At 62.7% G+C, this 18,627-nt stretch overlaps 1 protein-coding gene across 3 annotated transcripts in view; it reads left to right on the forward strand.

Annotated features, from left to right (window-relative positions):
- BCAS4 (breast carcinoma amplified sequence 4) overlaps positions 1-18,627 on the forward strand; it is a 47,996-nt gene that overhangs the window by 18,501 nt on the left and 10,868 nt on the right. For all 3 annotated transcript variants that reach the window (XM_012728312.1, XM_004687051.2, XM_012728313.1), the window contains exons 2-4: positions 1,043-1,114; positions 8,168-8,269; positions 12,314-12,448. In XM_012728312.1, coding sequence (XP_012583766.1) covers positions 1,043-1,114; positions 8,168-8,269; positions 12,314-12,448 — 309 coding nt within the window. The remainder of the gene's footprint in view (positions 1-1,042; positions 1,115-8,167; positions 8,270-12,313; positions 12,449-18,627) is intronic.

Consider the following 18,627-nt stretch of genomic DNA (forward strand, 5'->3'; position numbering starts at 1 on the left):
TGAATCCTCTCACCCTCCGCATCTCTGGCCTGTACCCTAGTTCTGTATGAATAAATAAATCTTTTAAAATAATAAATAAATAAAAATAAAAGAAGGCGTCTTAGCACCACTGGCCAGCCCACGCTGGAACGGGAGTCTCTGACGCTGGCGCGCCAGGTGAGCCGGGCTGGTGACCGGTGTATTTTGCTTGGCCTGAGGACGGCTAACAACTTTTGTTTTTGAATTTGTGCCACTGTTTCAAAAATTGGGACATTTCCCATCAAATGCACATTTCTGGAAAAACACAGGCGGTGGCTGCCTGGTCCATGCTTCCTGATGGGGGGGGGGGGGACGACCGGCGGCCACTTCCCAGGCCTCCGGGCCCTGGCGACTGTGCCACCAGCATCGCCTTCTGGCCCTGAGAACTCTCGAGTTTCCGCCATCATGAAACAGCCTCTTCCCCTGTCGCCCCGCTCCCCACAGCTGAGAGCCGCTCTTAGGCTTCCCGCGGACCCCGGGACACCCAGCTCGGGGGGAACTTCAGGTCCACGAGCAGTACTTTTTGCGTGGGGTGCCCCTGACTGGCCGCGTCTGGCCCGACCGTGCGGGACTTTCTGTGTGGACCCCGGGGACTTCTGTGGGGACCCGTAGCTGTGGGGTCAGCGCCCTGTCCCGCCTCTGCCTCCCGCGGGGTTGCAGCCTTCGCAGGCGCTGGCCCACGGCTGTGCCCTCCTGCCCTCTGGAGAGCCCTGGCCCGGGCCTCGGCGGCCTGCCTCGCCTGGGGAGCCTCGGTTTCTTCACCTGAGCAAAGAGGACCCGAAAGGTAGCCGGTGATTTCTGTTTCTGAAAGCTGCGTGGAACGGACGGTCCACGGGCGTCGAGGCTGCCGCCCGCTTGTGGCTGGCGGCAACGAGGCTCTGGGAGGGTTGGCGGGGGAAAGGCGGCCTGGCGGGAACTGGGCCGTGGCCCTCCACTTCCATTTGGCTAAAAAAACGAAAGAAGGAGAAGAAGGGCGTTTGTCTCCCTGGAAACCACTGATCTCGAGGACATGGTCTCCTTTCAGGCGCAGGCGGTGGAGGAGACGGTGGAGAACTTGCTCCTCAGGCTGGAAGAGTTCTGCTGCCTGACTGACATGGTGAGTGGCGCCTGGGACGTGGGGTTCAGGCCCAGGCCGGACGCCAGGCCCAGCCGGAGCGTCCTGGGGAAGACGTGTTGGTGGTGATTTAGCAGCCTGAAGGAGCGGGGCAGAGGCCCGCGGTGAGAGGGGCCGCGGCCGCCCTCTCCCCCTCTCCCCACCCCGCCCCCAGGCTTCCCGAGGCGGCCATCTTGATAACGCCTTCCCGGGAGATGGCTCCTGTTCCACAGGAGCCGGCGCGGGCCACCAGGTGGCACTCTCGGGCACCGAAGCAGGGAGCCTTTCCGCGGGGATGCTAAGACTATATTTAACTTTCCTCTTTCTGCGCAGTTCACCAGGCAAACATGGAGACAGCCAGGAAATGGCTTCGGGCCTGGGAGGCCCGGGAGGAAGCTCTTGCCAGGCGGTGGGCCGGGCAGCTTGGCACCGTCCCGCCCCCTCTTGGGCTCTCTCCACTGTTTTGGATCAGGTCCCCTTGGCTGGGTGGGAAGACGGAAGACAGTGCCATAGGCCTGGAAGACAAGGTGCTCACTGAAATTCCCTAGAAATCTCTGGATCCTGTGACCCGGGGTCGTTGTCAGCCAGGGACGGGGCCCTGAGGGGCAACGATGGCGGTTTCTAGAAATCCCCAAGCTTGTTAGAGGCAAACCAGCAACTCAGCTCCCACGTTTCCACCTGGAGGCCCAAGGGGGCCGCCGGTGGGTGTGGTTGGCGCCCTGCAGAGGGCGCGTGCGAGCACCCAGGGAAGGAACCGCACCAGCAGCCCGGGTGTTTATTGAGCACCTACTTTGTGCCAGAGTGCCGTCTCATTTCCTCTCGAGGCAGCCATCTCAGCGGGCACCATGTCATCAGCAGACCTGTGGGGACACGGAGCAGGAGTGTCCTGAGAGCACCTCTGTGTGTTTTCCTAGTCCAGACGCTGGTCCCGCTGGGAGCCAGGTGGAGAGAGAGACTGGGAACAGCTTGGACTGGCCTTTTTCATCACCAAGTGCTGGGCGCCATCGCTGAGTGGGTCCTGGGGTGAGCCAGGGATGGAGAGAGTCAGCTCCACCTCTGCACCCCGAGGCCCCTGCCCCCTTCTGCGGGGGGAGCGTGATGTGTGCAGCTCAGTCGCCATCCCCCACCGTGAACTCAGTCCCCTGCAGAGGAGGGCTGCGGAAGATTTGAAAGGGCGGTTAGGCCGAGAAGGACCTGGCCCCCAGTCCTGGGGCTCGTTTGCTTAAAAAACACCAAACAGGGTAGAGAGGTTCGGTTCTGCCTGGGAGAGTGGGAGCAGGGGGTGATTTATCTGGGGCTTGGACAAATTCAGCTGCCAGGGAGCGCGGGGAGGGACCCCCCCACCCGCCGCTGGGGGTCAGCGTGAGCCCAGGGGCTCGGGAGATGGAGCGAACCTGTGACCAGGGACGTCTTTGTTCTCCAGGCCCAGCCTCCTGGGGGAGACCCCCGCCGTCCGGGAGGAGCGCCGGGCAACAGTTGGCCGGGGCAGGTCAGGCAGGGCACCCCTGCCTTGACGCCGTCAGGCTCACGTGCGTGACGTCTCCAGAGCCCACGCTGCTGGCAGCCTCGGGAAGGGCAAACCAGCAGCTGGAAACCAGAGAAGCGTTCATGCCAGGGTTTTAATCCTGAGGCCCGGGGTGTCCTGCCTGCGCACAGGCGGGCTGTGTCCGGGGGAAAGAAAGGACGCGGTTACAGACACACAGAGAGCGTGCCGTGGAGGGCGCGTTTCCGGCTCCCTTTAGGACAGCGGAGACCTGGCCCCCTAGGGTGCTGGCTCCAGCCCGCCAGGTCCCAGCGGGGCTGCGCGGCGGCCGTCCCCTGGGGCCGCACGCTGGCCCTCCGCCGCCCACTGGCCGCTGGCCCCTGCGGGCCCCACCACAGCCAGGTGCCGGCTGGATCTCCGTGGCGGTGCGTTTCATGGCAGAGAATGTTTCTCAGTGCGTTTGGCTCATGGAAAGTGAGAGAATGAAGCGGATCAAGAGGGCTCCCTGCTGTGAGGACTGCAAGGAGCACGGAGCGAGAGTGGGGCGAAGAGCAAACTCAGGGACATGTGAGTGCCCACATCAGGAGTGTGCTCATAGGGCAAGTGGGCAGCACCTACGGAGTTTGGTGCCATCCGGGTTCTGGAATCCTCTTGGCCCGCCGGTGGGTCTGCTGTGGCGTCCCGGGACCCGTGGCACAGAGCGGGTCTCTGGTCAGACGGGGGACCTTGTTTTTCCGTTTGAGTTGCTTTGAAGTCCAAGCTAGGGGCCCTTCCCGGTGCGCAGCGGATTAAAGCACAGCTCGAGGTCGATCCCGGCCAGAGGCGGCCCCCAGGGCGCGGCAGACCTCTCCCGTGTCCCCGCTGCTCCCCTCGGCAGTGTGCTTCAGTCCATCTGTCTGTCCTGCTCCCTCTCTTTCTCTGTTGAGTCCTCTCACCCCCCGTACCTCTGGCCTGTACCCCAGTTCTTGTGTGCATAAGTAAATAAGTCTTAGAAAAAAAATGAAATCCAGGTGAGGGTTGAGTGGGAGCCCCGGGGCAGGTGATATGGCCCTGTGCGCCCCTGCTCCTGGGCCCACGGCTTGGCCGTTGGAAACCCTGATCAAGTTAGAGGGCTGAGACAAGCCAGGCTCCCTGCTGCTCGGTCTGGAGAGAAGCCGCTTGGTTTCTGATGCAGTCGGGTTGCTAGGAGGAGCCCCGCCTGGCTGATGTGCTGGTCTGTCCTCGGCCGGGGCTGGGTCTCTGGTCACTGCTCCGCCTGTGGCCTCCTGGGACCTGCGATGCAGTGCGGGGTGCTGCAGAGACCCCGCGCCCCGACTCTCCTCGGGCGGGGTGGGGCGGGCACCCACGTTACCTCTCTGTGCCTTTCTTTTATTTCTCTGGGAAATATGGGCCCCACGGCTCTGATTATCAACCCCCCAGAGCTCAGTGACATGAAACAGTCACCTGTTTGTCATGTGGGCCAGGGCTGGCCAGTGGGGCGGGCTTGTCTGGGCGCGGCTGGGGGCCGGGCTGGGAGAGCGGGTGGCTGGGCGCTGGTGGATGTGACTTTCCCCCGTGGCCGCTCTCAGCGTGGGCACTTGGGCCTCGTCTCAGCAAGGCAGCCAGGCCACCCCAGAGCAGAGAAGTGTGTGCTGCCGGGTGTCTCGTGGCTTGGGTGTGGAAATCGACACTGTCCTGTCCTATTTCATCGGTCAGCGTGCTGACCTGGGCCCCCGAGATGGGAGGGGAGGGGACAGAGAACCCTCTTCGTGGGCGAAGTAAAGCCCACGCCCCCCCCTCCCCCCGCCCCCTCCCGGGCTCTGGGTGTCACTGGAGAGGCCAAAATGAGAAACTCTCTAGCAAGTGTGGGCCAAGTTGGGGAGCAGCAGAGACTCAGTCTTTGGCTGGTGGACATGCAGAAAGGCACCCCGCTTTAGGAAACAGCGTGAGCTCTTGTGAAGTCCCGCAAACACCTGCCCTCAGCCCCGCTCTGATCCCAGACAGCCACCCAAGAGCAGTGACGGTCGGTGCTACCAGGAGCCAGGCGTTCACAGACGCTTCCTCCCCGAGGCCACAAACTGGACGCAACCCAGCGCTGCTCAGCAGTCGGGAGGGCGTGGACACTGTCTCTCACTCCTCCACTGCAGCGCACGGCGAAGGCAAGGAGCGGACACAGCGCGTCCGGTGTCGTGGGCCCCGAGCGTGTCCTGGGAGTTCGGGTCCTGGCGCCTGTCTTGGCTGACGCTGCAGGACTTCTGTGGTGATGGAAGTCAGTTGTTTGGGTGGGTGTCAGGACTGGAGAGGGGTGTGAGGGAGCCCACAGGGAGAGGGGACGTTCTAGATGTCGGTCTGGGTCGTGGTTACCCGGAGGAAACCAGTGTCACTGCCCACGCAGGGCCCGGGCACCTCACGGACTTCACTGACCCTCACCTGAAAATCTTTGCTCAGCGCGGTGTCTGTTATGGCCGCAGGGAGCCCAGGGTCAGCGCGGGCGACAGCTCGAGGCTGAGGACACGGTGGCGTGACCCCTCCCCGGCCCTGCGCGGCCGCCCGGCTCGGCCTTGGGTTTGGGCACTTGCCTGGGCCTGGAACCCCAGAGCCGAGGGCCCACCTTCGCAGCGAGCAGGCGCTTACGTCACTCGCTCAAGTGGAGAAAATTCCCTTCTGGCTTCTGCCCAGCACTTGCATTTGGCGTTGGTGTGTGTTGGGCCAAGTGAATTTGGCTCTCCTTCCTGGGGGCCACAGTCGTCCGGGTCGTGGCTGCTCTGTGGGAACCCAGCCCCTGCCGCCCTGACTGCTGGACTTCGAAGGTGGGGGGCAGGACTGCCCGCCCCGGCCAGCAGCCCCCAGAGGCCCGAAAGCTTTGCCTCTTCCCTGACGTCTCTGTGCTCTCAGCACAGAGCACGCAAGCCCAGGTGCCTGTGACAGGATATGCGACAGGCTGGGCACGAGGGAACAGTGTGCCGCTTTCCTGCGAGCCTCCTCTGAGGCGCCTAGCGGGGAGACGTCGGGAGTGGTGAGGACTGCGGTTAACCAGAGGCGCTGCTGCCGCCCGGTTCCAGCTGCTCGTGACCACATGAAACTCAGGCTTCTGTGGCCAGGTGTTCTGAGCTTTCAGAAGCCTGGTGACGAAGCCAGAAATCTGGGTTTCTTTTTTTCTTTTTTCTTTTTTTAAGATTTATTTATTTATGCACATAGAACTGGGGTACAGGCCAGAGGGGCGGGGGTGGTGAGAGGCTTCACGAGAGACAGAGTGGGGAGCAGATGGACGAAGCACATTGCTGAGGGAGCAGCGGGCGGGTCAGGGGAGGTCTGCTGCGCCCTGTGGGTCAGCTCCGGGTCCGGGGCTGGAACTCGCACTGATGCGGCTGCGGCCGGCTTGCAGCGCTGCGTCCTCACCCGTTGTGCCACCAGGGAGGGCTGAAGTCTGGGTTTCTAAGGGAAATTTTAGGTCTCGGCACCTGACTTGGCTGTGTTTTGGGGTTCTTTTCAGGCATCCTGCAAGCTGACTCTGCCCAGGCTCAGCATACCCTGTCTGTAGCCCTCTGGGGTCAGGGGGCCTCAGGCCAGCCTGCATGGGGACCCTCCACCTCTTCCTGTGTAGCTTTGCGACCTTGGGTGAACCCACTTAGCTTTTCTCAGCGTCTTCACCGTACAGCGAGGTAGTTTCTGGTTGTCAGCGTCTATTCCCAGCACAGTGAGCTCTGCCGGACTGCGGGGCGTTGGCGCACCCCCTCCTGTTCTGGCCAATACCCCACGACTCTCATTCTCCCCTCAGGGTCTCCAGGCCCTGGGGGAAACTAGAGAAAGGTTTGGGAGTCACTTGAACCCTAAAGTTTGTTCCCTGGTGCCCCCCCACCCCCCGCCACCTGCAGTTCCAGCTGGTGGAGAAGTGTCTCTGGAGAGGCCTCCTGCCCGGCCTGGACCCTCTGTTCCTTGGGTCCCTTCCTGTGTGGGGGGAGTGCTCTTGAGTCCCTCTACAGGGGTCCCCTCGCCCTTGCAGGTTGCTAAGGCCCCTCCCCCTGACGCTTGCGCCCTTCCCACGTGATCCTGTGGGCAGTCAGAGAGGGTGGCTGCGTCTGCCGGCTGGGTCCGGCCGTCAGGCGTCGCTGGCTGGTGCTTGCGTCACGAGGAGGACAGCTCTCGCTCCAGGGACCAGCCCGGGGAGAGAGGAAAGATGCAGAAGACTTTAGCCTCCCCCCGGTACAAAGGCAGGTACCTGTGCCGGGAGCCAGCCGGACATGACGGAAGGGGCAGTGGGAGCCGAACCCCACGGAAACCATTGGAGCCTCGTCGACATAGGCAGCACTGGAGGAAAACGGTTCGTGCTCGAAAACATTTTTTAAACCGTCGTGTCGGGCTGTCCTAGTTATCACTGCAGACCGGTGATCCCCAAATGTGGGGACTCAACCAAAGGCGTTGATTGCTGCTCTGGGTGGAGCCACGGGGAGTCTGACCGGGTCCCGGGCTGCCCGCAAGGTCTCGGCCAGGGCCACCGTTATCTCCGGGTCCACTGGGCCAAGGCCGCGTGCAGGTCAGTGATGTGGTAGGACTCAGGTCCTGGTGGGCGGTTGGCCCCGCGCCTTGGCCGGCGACCTCCGGGGAAGCCAGAAAGCAGGCGCCTGCAGGCCAGAGCGAGTCTCGGAGCCTGACCTCAGGTGACACTGCCCGCTGACCCCTCTGCCAGAAGCGGGTCTGTGGAGGAGGAGGCAGGGCCAAGCTTGCCACGCGGCTGAGCGCTCGGTCCTGGCTGCCGCGGGCACACAACGGGCTCAGCAACGGGCTCAGAGCGGTGTGGAGACTTGCCCCAGGTCATACCGCCTTGGGAGTGGCGCTGAATTCAGCCCCGGTCTGATCTGGACTCCGGCTCCGAGCGGACCCCCTTCCCCGCCGGCTCCCGCCTGGCCTCCACCCAGCCTGGCCTCGACCTTGGGTGGAGACGGCCCGACCAAGCCCGGACAAACTGGACCAGTGTGGGCGGGCGTGGGAGTCAGCGCCCGGCCGGCCTCCCCAGAGCGGATCACGCACGAAGTTAGGCCGGGGAAGGAAAGGAAGAGTCTGATTTAAGTGAAGAAAAGGATGTGGCTTCGTAACATCCACGGCAGCTTGGGGGATCCTTGCAGGCAGGAGAAGTTGAAAAGCAAATGAGATGGTGACAGGAAGCGCTGCACCAGGGCCCGCCTGGAAGCTGGGTTTCCATTGGCATCATTAACGCCTGTGGATGAGCATTATTGACGCGTAAGTGTTAGTAGTCCCAGTGTCACGAAACCTCGGCCTCCCTGGCCTGGGCTGAGAGAGGAGAGTTTGATGCTTTCCCTCCGCTCCAGCTCAGGGTCTAGAAAATGAAGACATTTAGTTTGGGGCTAGCTTCAGTGGGTGTTGGGGGCACAGTTAATTTGAGGTTCAGTCAGTAATACCTGGCTGACTGGTCCTCACCTGTGCCTCCAGGTGGCGCCTGGCTCGTCCGCGGGCAGGGTGCCGCTCGGTGTCTCGGCCACCATCGAGGCCTGGGCAGGCCCTGGCCGACCCCAGAGGCAGGGGGGGGGGTGGGAGTCGGGGGCAGAGGGCCCGATGGGCTGTTTGGCTGTTTGCAGATCAGGAATGATACGTCGCAGATCCTGGAGGAAAACATCCCGCTCCTTAAGGCCAAGCTGGCAGAAGTGCGTGGCATCTACGCCCAGGTGGACCGGCTGCAGGTGGGTGCGGGCTCAGGGTGCTCCGTGGACAATTCTGCTCTTTGTCCTTTCACGATGCTGGTCTGGCCTTGAGTGTGTCGGGTGTTGGGGGAGCACTGATGGCTAAGTGTGGTTAAAGGGGGTCCACGCTCCTCTGGTATTTAGGACAGACAGGAATTTGTAAAAGTCCCCTATTTAAAAATGGAGTATTTTCTGTGAAAATTAGAGTTTTCGCTGCTTTTGGAAATTAGACATTTTAATCACCTGGCACCCCGTTTTTCTAAACACCTGAACCTGTTTCTGTTTCAAGGCATAAAGACATAAAACACAACCATCTTAAGTGTACAGTTTTCAGTGGCGTTTCACGTACTTATAAACCCCTGGAAAGATGACCCAGATCGAGAAATAGAGCCTTTACCGTCCCTTAGCTGATCTTGCGGGCAGGTGGCATGAGACCATGGGTGAGACCATGCTCTGCGCTCGCCGCACTCTCCACCACGCCCTAACGCCTCAGAGCTCGCTTATCTCCCCCTCTGCTACTTGGAGGGGCACCCAGCTAAGATGCTCTGTGAAGTCGGGCCCTCTGTCTCCAGAGGAGGACCATCGGCTGCGAGGGCAATTCGCTGCCCACAGTCACATGGCTACTTCTCTAAGACTCCAACATGTACCCGTCAGCACCCACACTCTTAGACAGCCCGATACCCTTGGCTTGGGGTCCTGGCCCCTCGGGTGCTGGAGGGTCCAGAGACCGGGAGGAGTTTGTGATCAAGCAGTATTTCCTGGCCGGAGGGCACACAGGCCACTCTACGCTGCAGGGGGAAGTCAGCTAGGAAGTTAGCAGAGAATTAACATTCTTGTCAGCCGAGAATGAGGCAGGAATATAATTAAAACTTTGCCCTTGGAAAAGCTGATTCATTTGAATTTTATTCCATACATTTGAAAGAGGAAAGAAAATGTGAAGGTTTATCGCTCTGGCTCTTGCCTGGCATGGGGCGGCTCAGTTCTGCAGCCCTGTTCTCTCCGGTTTACTAGCATTTATTGAGGACCTACTGTGTGCTACTTAGGACCTACTGTGTGCTGCTGTGGAGCTCACCCCTGACTGAGGCAGACATGCAGCTAAGGTCACACAGCAGGAGCCCCAGGGCAGTAAAGCACCACCAGAATAGGTTCCTGTCTTGCAGCCGCACACTTCTGCAGCCTGGGAGGATGGACACAGCCCAGGGAGGGGCCCAGAGGTGGGGGGACCCTGACTCTGGGCAGGAAGGAGCTGGATCATGAGGACCCTGGGCTGGCCAGAGTACAGGCACGAGGGAGGCCGCAGCTGGCAGGGTGGAGTGAGTGGAGGGCAGGACACTCGTGTAGGCCTTGCGGCCAAGGTCAGCATTTAGGCCTTTATACCAAGGAGAAGGGAGCCCCGAAGAGACAGGTCAGGGATGCACACTCTCCAGAGGGCTCCAGCTTCAGCAGCGCTGACCAGAGGTTCTCAGGTGTGGGAGCTGACCAGGCATGGTGATTGCTGGGCCCTCATGGTGTTGGGGGCTCCCGGGGCCCACTCTGTCTGGAGTCAGGGCCCCCCGCCCCCACGTGGGGGTTTGGGAACCGCAGGGTCACCTTTCAGGCCAGATGCGGCTCTTCCTGTGTTTTATCATAAAACTACATTTACTGAGCACCCCTGTGAGTTACCGGCTCTGAGTTCACTCCACCCCCACCCCCAGCCACCCAGAGGAGGGTCCAGTCATTAGTCCCATTTTACAGAGAATGTGGCTGAGGCCCAGAGAGGGGAAATGGTTGCCTGAGGTCACACAGCCAGGAAGCTGAGTTTGCAGACTTGCGTCCTCCTGGCTCCAGCGGCCGGGTTGCCAGAGGTGTCCAGGGGCGTCAGCACTTCCGAGCACTCTGGCGAGGCAGTGGGGCTCCCCCGCCCTCCTCCCAGCAATAAAAGTGGTCACTTTCATAGTAGGGAAAGCAGCCGTTACTCACACTCCCAGCCCCCCCCCCCAGGGTGCTGGGGTCAGCGCTGTTCCTGTGCCCCGTTCTGTCGCCCTGAGCCAGATGGTGGGCTGGGGTGCAAGCCTGCGGGCGGGCCCCCCCAACCCTGCGGGAAGGCCCGCTGGAGGCGGCTCAGACCTCGTGAGCTCGCATTCCTTTGCGTGGCCTCACACTCCCCACCAGATCGGTATTAGCGCAGGGAGCGTAAAATTGGAATCGGCTGGAGGAAGAGGACTGGGGACTTTCTTCTGTTTTACAGCCAGATGTGCTGGCTGAGCGAGCCCTGAGCCCTGGTCTGGACCGCCCTGTCACCCCAGCCCCCACACAGCCAGTGGGGTGCATTCCGCCTTCAGCTCTGCCGCTGGGGGACTCAGCAACAGCCAGTGCTGCCATCTTGGGTCCTGGGGGCCTCCCGCTGGGCTGGGAGTGCCCCGTCCTGGCTCCTCGCCTCTGCCTGAGCCCTCTGCTAGCCGCCAGCCCCAGCCTGGCCTTGTGAGCGACTGACTCAGCGGCTGCTCGGCTGCTCGCTCAGAGCTTACATTCTAGAGGGAGGCGCAGCCCCATGAGTCGGCAAGAACTGGAGGCTGAGAGGGCTGAGCAGACAGGCAGCCGCGTGACTGCACGGAGCGGTGCCGCGCTGTTTAATCAGACCCCTCGAGCGGGCCTGCGCCAGGGCCTGAGAGACAGCAGCGCTCACCCCGGGGCGCAGAGGGTGCAGGGGGCCGGAGAGAGCTGGCGCTCAGGCCCCGGGGCTGAGGCCGACGCGCGCCGGGCAGCGGGGCGGGCAGCTGGCCGGCCTGCCCCGACGGCCATGGGTCGCCGCCCGGTGACCTCGGCCGCGTACTGCACAGCACACACACAGCTCGCGCACCCACACCCAGTGCCAGCGGGCAGGCACGGACCCGCGCGGGGAACACGCTCGCCGCGTGCGCACACCCGAGCCCACGTGTGCAGACACGCGACGACGAACTCGGCGTGCAGCTGCGCGGCACTGCGGTCACGCCATAGACACGTGTGCGTGAGCACGCGGCCCTCAGCCACAGGCGTGCGTGGCGCGCTCGCGGGGGCGGGGGCTGGCGAGGCGCGCGTCTCGCAGGGCGGCCCTCCTTCCGCGCGCAGCCCGGCCGGGTGAGAGCCGGACGCCCTTTTCTCCTTTAAGAGTGACGTCGTCCGACATGTGTGGTGCTCGTGGCTAGCACGAGGCCGGTGTTGGTCTCAATTTGCAGGTAGGGGAAGCCGCAGCCCAGGCGAGGCGAGGGGCGCAGCGTGGGACCCCGGCCCAGGCTGACCCCGAGCCCGCTTCTCGGTCTTTCTTGTGAAACTGCAGTTGTGCCCCAGATCCCCTGCGCCCAGACCAGCGTTCAGCCCGCAGCCCTCTTCCCCCGCCTGCCCCTTGGCTGCCCCCGAGCTGGCGCTCCCTGGCGGCCACGGACGTTCCAGGGCGCATTTGGGCAATTTGTAAATACCCGTTTTTGTTTCTTTTTAAAGATTTGTTTATTTATGCAGACAGAAATGGGGTGCAGGCCAGAGGTGTGCGGGGGTGAGAGGACTCACCAGAGACAGAGTGGGGAGCAGAACAGGCAGATCGACGAAGTAACTGCTAAGGGGAGCAGAGGGCCAGTCAGGGGAGTTCTGTTGCACCATAGGGGTCACCTTTGGGTCCAGGGACAGAACTCGCATTGCAGCGGCTGCAGCTAGCTTGCAGTGCTGGGCCCTAACCCTTTGGGTCACCAGGCAGGGCCCAAATACCTGTTTTTAACGAAGAAGCTGTGCCTCCTGCTGGCAGGCACTCCCTGCCCTGCATGCCTGGCTGTGTGGCATTGGGCAGTGACTCAGCCTCTCTGAACTGCAGTTTCCCTCCTTTTGAAATGAAGGTGGACCCTCAGGTCACTGCGGGGGAAGGTGAGAGGACCGGGTAGAGGCTCCCTTCCCAGGCCCCCCTCCCAGGCCCCCACTGGGCAGCTGCCCTCTGGGAGCAGGGGCCAGCTTAGAGGGCGTGCGGTGCCCAGCCTGGGAGCCCCGGGGGAACATGCTCCCGTGGCTGCGCAGTGGCTCAGGCCCAGGCCCCTCCCGCAGGCCTTCGTGGAGATGGTCCGGCACCACGTCTCCTTCCTGGAAGCCCACGTGCTGCAGGCCGAACGGGACCACGCAGCCTTCTCTCAGGCCCTGCGACGGTGGTTGGGCTCTTCGGGGCTGCCGGCCCTCAGGAATGTGAGTACCAACACCCTCACCACCCCCCCTCCATCAGGGAGAGGAAACCAGAGTTCAAAGGGCACAGCTCCCTTCTGCAGACAGAAGGTGGCCCTGGCTGGCCCTGGGGCTCCGGCCGGTGGCTGGGCACCTCTGCCGGTGCCGAGCTTCCTGTGTGCACGCACGGACACACCCAGCACGTACTGAGCACCTGCTGTTTGCTAGTGCTGTGGTCCACCTGTGGCCTGTCTGGGTGGCCGTGGCGGGGGCAGAGCAGAGCTGCCTTCCTGTCCCTTCCCTACACACCGAGGACACGCTCAGGGCCTATGGGGACTCAAAGTGATTGTAGGGATCCCTGGGTAATCAAAAGGAGGCCTAGTCCTGGGGCCATCAGACACACTTCCCGGGTGACTCCAAAACATCATAATCCTTGGGGGGCGCCTGGGGGGCTTGGCCCTAAGCTGTTTAGACCAAGATGTGGTGATGCCCAAAGGGGCAAGGAGGGCAAAGGCGGGGTTCAGGCGGCTCCCTGCAGCACAGGCTGGGCCGTTGGAATCTGTCAGCGTCTTAGTGGGAGTCGCCGACGCTGCTTTAGGTTTTTGCTGCTCCACAGACTTCCAGTCTCTGCAGCTGACTCTGCCCTTGTCTGCGAGGCCAGCGAGGGCTTCCTGGCGCGTTCTACATGTTCACAGGGGCAGCACCCAGAATTCAGGCTGGGTCCTCCCTCCGAGGAAGAGCAAGGGGCTCCCAGCCGGTGTGCGGCCTCGTGCTGGCAAAGGCCGCTGTCTCCCACATATCTGCTCTCCCGGGGACGAGGCATCTGTACCTTTCACTGATGGACAAAACCGAGGCCAGGCTGATCCCACAGTGGAGACTGATTTCGTCCGCGTCTTTCTCTGCAACGCAGCTGTGGCCCCAGGCCCAGGGACACGGTGACACCTGCAGACACTGGGAGGGCGGGGTCACAGTGGGAGGGCGGGGTGTTCTGGCCCCTGTGGCAGAGGCCAGGATGCTCTTCAACACCCTGCAGCCTACGGGCCAGATGTCAGGGCCGCTGTCTGCGACGTGGCCTCTGATGCTCACAGTAACGGGTGACTGTGGCTGATACGGGCCGGGGCTGATACGGCCTTTTACTTGGCGCCTAATTCCACAGCAGTCTTTGGAGGAGGCCCCTCATCGCCCCATTTTATAGATGTGGAGACGGAGGTGCAGAGGCCAACTCACTAGGCTGCAGCGATGAGGTTGGTTCCGAGCTGGCTGGCCCATGCCCAGGGCCTCGGCCTCACAGGAAAGGCTCTCCTGGGCCGCCCCCCCCACCGCTGCCCCCCAGTGGGGTCTCTCACTGTCTCTCGGCTGTGCCTGTGGGCCCCTCCTGTGAGCCCTGCCCCCACACCCCCACTCTGCCCACACAAAGGCCCGTTTATGGTGTCTGCCACCCTCCAGGCAGTTAGCTGTGAGGATTCCTTCACCTTTCCCAGCCATTGTGTGTGCTGGGCTGGGTTGGGCCTCTTTAACAGGAGGAAAGGGAGGTTTGAAAAGTTTCAGGGGTGCCCTCTTGCAACCCACGTGCAGAATTTGGCCTGTGAGGACACATTCCTTTTGGCCAACGATGCTACTTAAACACTGACTCATGATGCCTGTCTGGGCTTTCACTGTCCAGTCCTTGCCAGAACCTCACTGCCCCATTTTATCTTATTCCTGCTGGAGGTGTGTGTTTCTCACCTGCCTGCTTTCAGGTGAGTGACTTGTCCAGGGCCAGGACAACTAGACAGTGACCCCACAGAGCCCACAGTGACCACTTCAGAGCCTGAGTTAATGTCACCTCCCCCAAGAAGCCCTTGGGGATTGCCCTTCTCCAAACAAATGCAGTTTCTCTGCCTTCCAGCCACAATGAAGTCATGAGCTGCCGCCTTTGTCTTCTTTCTGGGGTTATGGTGACTGTTCCTGAGTGATGGAGCACTCTCCCTGCCCCGCCCATCACTGAGGGCTTAGAAACACATCAGGGAGGAAAGAGACAAACCTTGGTTGCCTTGACCTGCAGCAAGTGCCCAAACAGCATCGCCTGCCGGGCCCCTGGCCTCTGCACTTTGCTCCCCTTTTCATAATGACAGTGTTGCCCCCTGGGCCACTAGGGCCCCCACTTAAACCCAGGGAACAACGTTGGAGGGGGGAATTGCACACCCCAGGTCAGTGCTGGGTGGAGCTCAGGCCAGTGAGGCCCTGGAGCTGGGGCTTGGGCTCCACATGCCCCCCCGGGGGGTGGGGGCAGGGCGTGCTGGGACCTGCACCCTGTCACTCTCCCAGGCCCAGGGCCCCAGGCCTCCCTGTGGTGACGTGTTCCAGGAAGTGTGTCCCAGCCCAGGCTGGTGAGTCACTGGGCGCCCCTGGTGTGTTGTTCTTGGCCCCGGGAGGGCTTTGTCTGGGGCAGGCCGAGCAGGTACGTGTGCGCGCCAGAGGGTGCCCAGGACTGCACCTGTGTGAGCAGGGGCCCTTCAGAGCGACAGGCTTATGTTGGGGCCCAGCCTCCCTCCCACCCTGTAGAGGACGTCCGGCCATAGTTCCTATTTTGCAGAGGAAACTGAGGCACCAAAGGCTACACTGCTTGACTCCCCGGAGCTCAGATTCGAACCTGCGGGTCCTGGGCCTGGAAGAGACGCTCTGCTCTGTTCTGCCAGGTCTTTCTGTGCCAGGTTCTGACCATGGGGACTACTGTTTCAGGGTAGGGCCCCCCCGAGTGCCTAGAGGGTTCCCCACTGCTCCTTCTGGGTTTCCCCCAAAGCTGATTCAGTGTCAAGTCGGTTCCCCCCAGTGTCTGCCTGAGGGGCCCTTCCCTCATGACAGCTGCTGTCACCCTGAGGGGTCCACCCGGCCCAGCTGCTGTCCCACCCCCAGAGTCCTCCTCCTTTCCTACCTGCTGCCGCAGCCTCCGGTCCTCCGAAAAGGATGGGTGGGGCCCCAGGGGTTGCTACCTGTGGGGTACACTGCACAGCTCCCCTGGAAGTCCATCCTACAGGTCACCGATTGCTGCCCCCACCATGGTCTTCACCCTCGAGCTGGGCAGGGGCTTTGGGGGCCTGTCTCAGCCTCCCTGCTACTCCTTCAGCTGGGGCAGGTGTTCTGTGGAGGGCGGGGGTGGCTGGGGGGAACAGGGAGAAAACTGGGCCTGTTCCTTCTCCCTCCGCAGGCCCGGCCCTCCGCCTCACCTCCTGCCTTTCCTGCTCCTCCTCTTATTGCCGCAGGGGGAGGCCCAGGAGGGCGAGGGCATCTCGGCCAGGGTCTGCTGCCCCTCCAGGAGTCCCCATCCTCTGCTGTGGCCTGGGGGGCCTCAGGATGCCAGGGGGAATGGGGGGGCTGCGTACCCCTCTCCTGGAGCTGGTTACCTCTGACTTGAGGCGCTTGAGAAATGTGTCCACAGACAGCACCGGGTTGGCTCCCCGCACCCCAATAAAAACAGGCACAAGGAGGCTCAGTGCGCCTGTTTTCAGGGCCGGGCTGCATGTCCTGCTGCCCTGCATGCAGGATTCACTCTGCATTTGGAGTGATTTGTGTGGCACCCTAAGATTTACTGGGCGGGGCAGCGACCCACCCCGGCCCAGCCTCCCGGCACGGGCTAGCACCAGCTTAGCCAAGAGAGGCTGCTGGAAACTGGTTTGGGTTTGATGCAAGACCATGAGGGTCTCTGCTAAAGCAGTGGGAATAAAAGGGAGAGGAAGGCTCTAGAAGGCTCCGGGCTTTCCAGAGGTTTCCAAGAGGTCTCAAGAGCCCCATCTGTGAGCAGTGGTGCCTCCGAGGACAGGCCGGCTCAGCCCTGAGCAGACGTGGGCCTGGGGGCACACCCAGCGCGGTCCCAGGCTGACCTCCTCCCCACGGCGAGGCGTCTTTTTACCCCCATTTCACAGGCGAGCAAATGGCGGCACAGAGAGGTTCCGTAACTTACCCAAGGTCACACAGCTGAGCGGTGGGCTAGGAATCACATTCTTGCCTCTGGTCCACGTTGGCTTGGGCAAGAACTGTGAACGCTTCTCTCAGGCATCTTGTGTCGTGGGGGAACCAGTGACCAGATCCTAAGAAAATTCAGTAGGTCACGTCTTCTAAAGGGGGGCTGGCTTGCTCTGAGGGGGTCAGGAATGGCCCCCAGGAAGCGCCCATAAGCGAGACCTGGAGATGAGCGAGAGAAGCGCCCATAAGCGAGACCTGGAGATGAGCGAGAGCCAGCGTGAAGTTGGGAGCATCACTCCCGCGGGAGGGAGCCGGTGCACAGCTGGGTAGGTGGGCTGGGCGGGAGCAGCCGGGTGCCCAGAGCAGCCACACAGAGGCACCTAGTGCTGTCCCAGGGCCCTGAGGAGCTGGGCAGGCCTCTGCCCTGGCCCGGGGCTGTGGTCAGGGAGCCACCTCTTGCCAGACTTGAACCTGCGAGCTCAGCCGCCTCGAGCGGCCCGGGGTCACCGAGGGACAAGTCTCCTCGGCCTCCTCGCCTTGCCAAGGGGCCCTTGTTCAGCTGGAGGAGGGAGAAAGCAGCTCAGAGCTGGAACCCACCTGGCTGTGTTGGGGCCCAGCACCTGCAGGGGCCCACATCTGGAGAGACTCTCAGCTGCGCTGGGGCGCCGGGGCCCGAAGGGCCTGGGGGGCCGGAGACCATGTTGGGTGTCGCTGTATCCCCTGGCCCAGGCCGGTGACCGCTGTGGGTGTTCTGCTGACCGTGCCAGGCCCGGGCACGTGTGCCCGGAGGCTCCGAGCCTCGCTAATTCGCTGTAAACCGCTGTTTGGTTTTTGCTGAGCCAAAACATCTTGTTCGTGAGGTGTCATTTTGATTAATTCTCTGAAGGCTAAGATACGCCGCTTTCCAGGGAAGGCTCTCTGGCTAGTAACAGAGCCGCGTGGGGCCAAGTCCTGACAGCCACAGAGCGAGGCTGCTGACTGGACTGGGGCCGGGCCTCGGGCCTGCCCTGCTCACCTGCTTACCCCAACGGATGCCGCCAAGCAGCCGGGGACAAGAGTCCCGCAGGTGTGAACAGTAAGGAGGGGTGAGGGCTGCGGCAAAGCGCAGTCATCGCCTCGTCGGGGGGCTTCAGCTGCCGGGCGCCCTGCGGAAGTGGGGGCCAGGAATGGCCACATCTTCCTACTGGGGACAAAGCTGGACAGCTGCAGACTGATGTGCTCTCCTGACGCGTCTGCCTGGCAGCAGCCCACGGTCTGCGTCTCACGCACCGAGGGCGAGATCCGCACCCGGGGTCCGCACCCGCACACTCTCCAGCCCCGGCCTGAGGAGAGTGGCCTGCGCCCCCAGACGCCGCCCTTTCGGAGGACCTGGGGCCAGGGCGGGCGGAAAGGCTCCTCCCTCAGTGCTTCGCACCTGTGTCAGCTGCGCAGCCGGTATCCATGGCCGAGCCGGGCGTTTCCCTGGGCGTCTCCTGTGGCGCCTTGTTGAGGTGGTGTCGAGAGCACCCGAAGCATTGTCTGTGCGGGGCTTCCCATGGCCCAGGGATAAACGCCCTGGCGCCAGTTCCTGGCCGGGCCCGTGGGCGGGGAGGCCGTCCCCTCGCCCAGCGCCACACAGCACGGGTGGCAGAGCGGGCTTCGCCCAGCTCTGACTTGTCCCGTGTGTGTCTCCCCTTCCCCGTGGCCCCGCCTCCATGGGGGGCTGCAGGCCAGAGCCCCTCTGCCTCCGCTGCCCACCGGCGCCTCTGGCCAGCCCGGCACGTGTGTCTGGCAGAGGCCCTGGCGGGATGCTGCTGGCTCGAGGCCGCTTTGTTGGGACACGGATGAGCCAAGATAATCCTGGCCGACGCGGAGCCCAGCGATGTCCAGGGGCCTGTTTGGGGTGCGACGGTCCCTGCGGCCAGTGTCCGAGAACCTAAGGACGCTGCTACGTCAGGACTGGCCGCGTTTCATTCCAGTTTGTTACCAGAACTGAGCACACACGTCACCTACGGATCCGCAGTTCCGAGTTCTCCCGAATCAACAGGGCCCTGCTGGGGCCCTGGCTGCGCCCCCAGCCACCGTCGGGGTCAGGTCACCCGTTCTCACTACCCGCCTGTGCCCATCTGAGTTTTCAGGCTGGGTTGAGCACTTAGTAGGTGTTCAGGGAACATTTCTGAGGGGCGCTGAAGGCTTCCGTGGCCCAGACGGCCTCGCTGGATTTCTCTGGAGGCCTCTCCGGCAGCCGAGAGCTGGGGGGCGGTGTCCCGCTGCGGCCCCCC

The sequence above is a fragment of the Condylura cristata genome, unplaced genomic scaffold (genome assembly GCF_000260355.1).
Source record: "Condylura cristata isolate star-nosed mole 26May11 unplaced genomic scaffold, ConCri1.0 scaffold00022, whole genome shotgun sequence".
Lineage (NCBI taxonomy): Eukaryota > Metazoa > Chordata > Mammalia > Eulipotyphla > Talpidae > Condylura > Condylura cristata.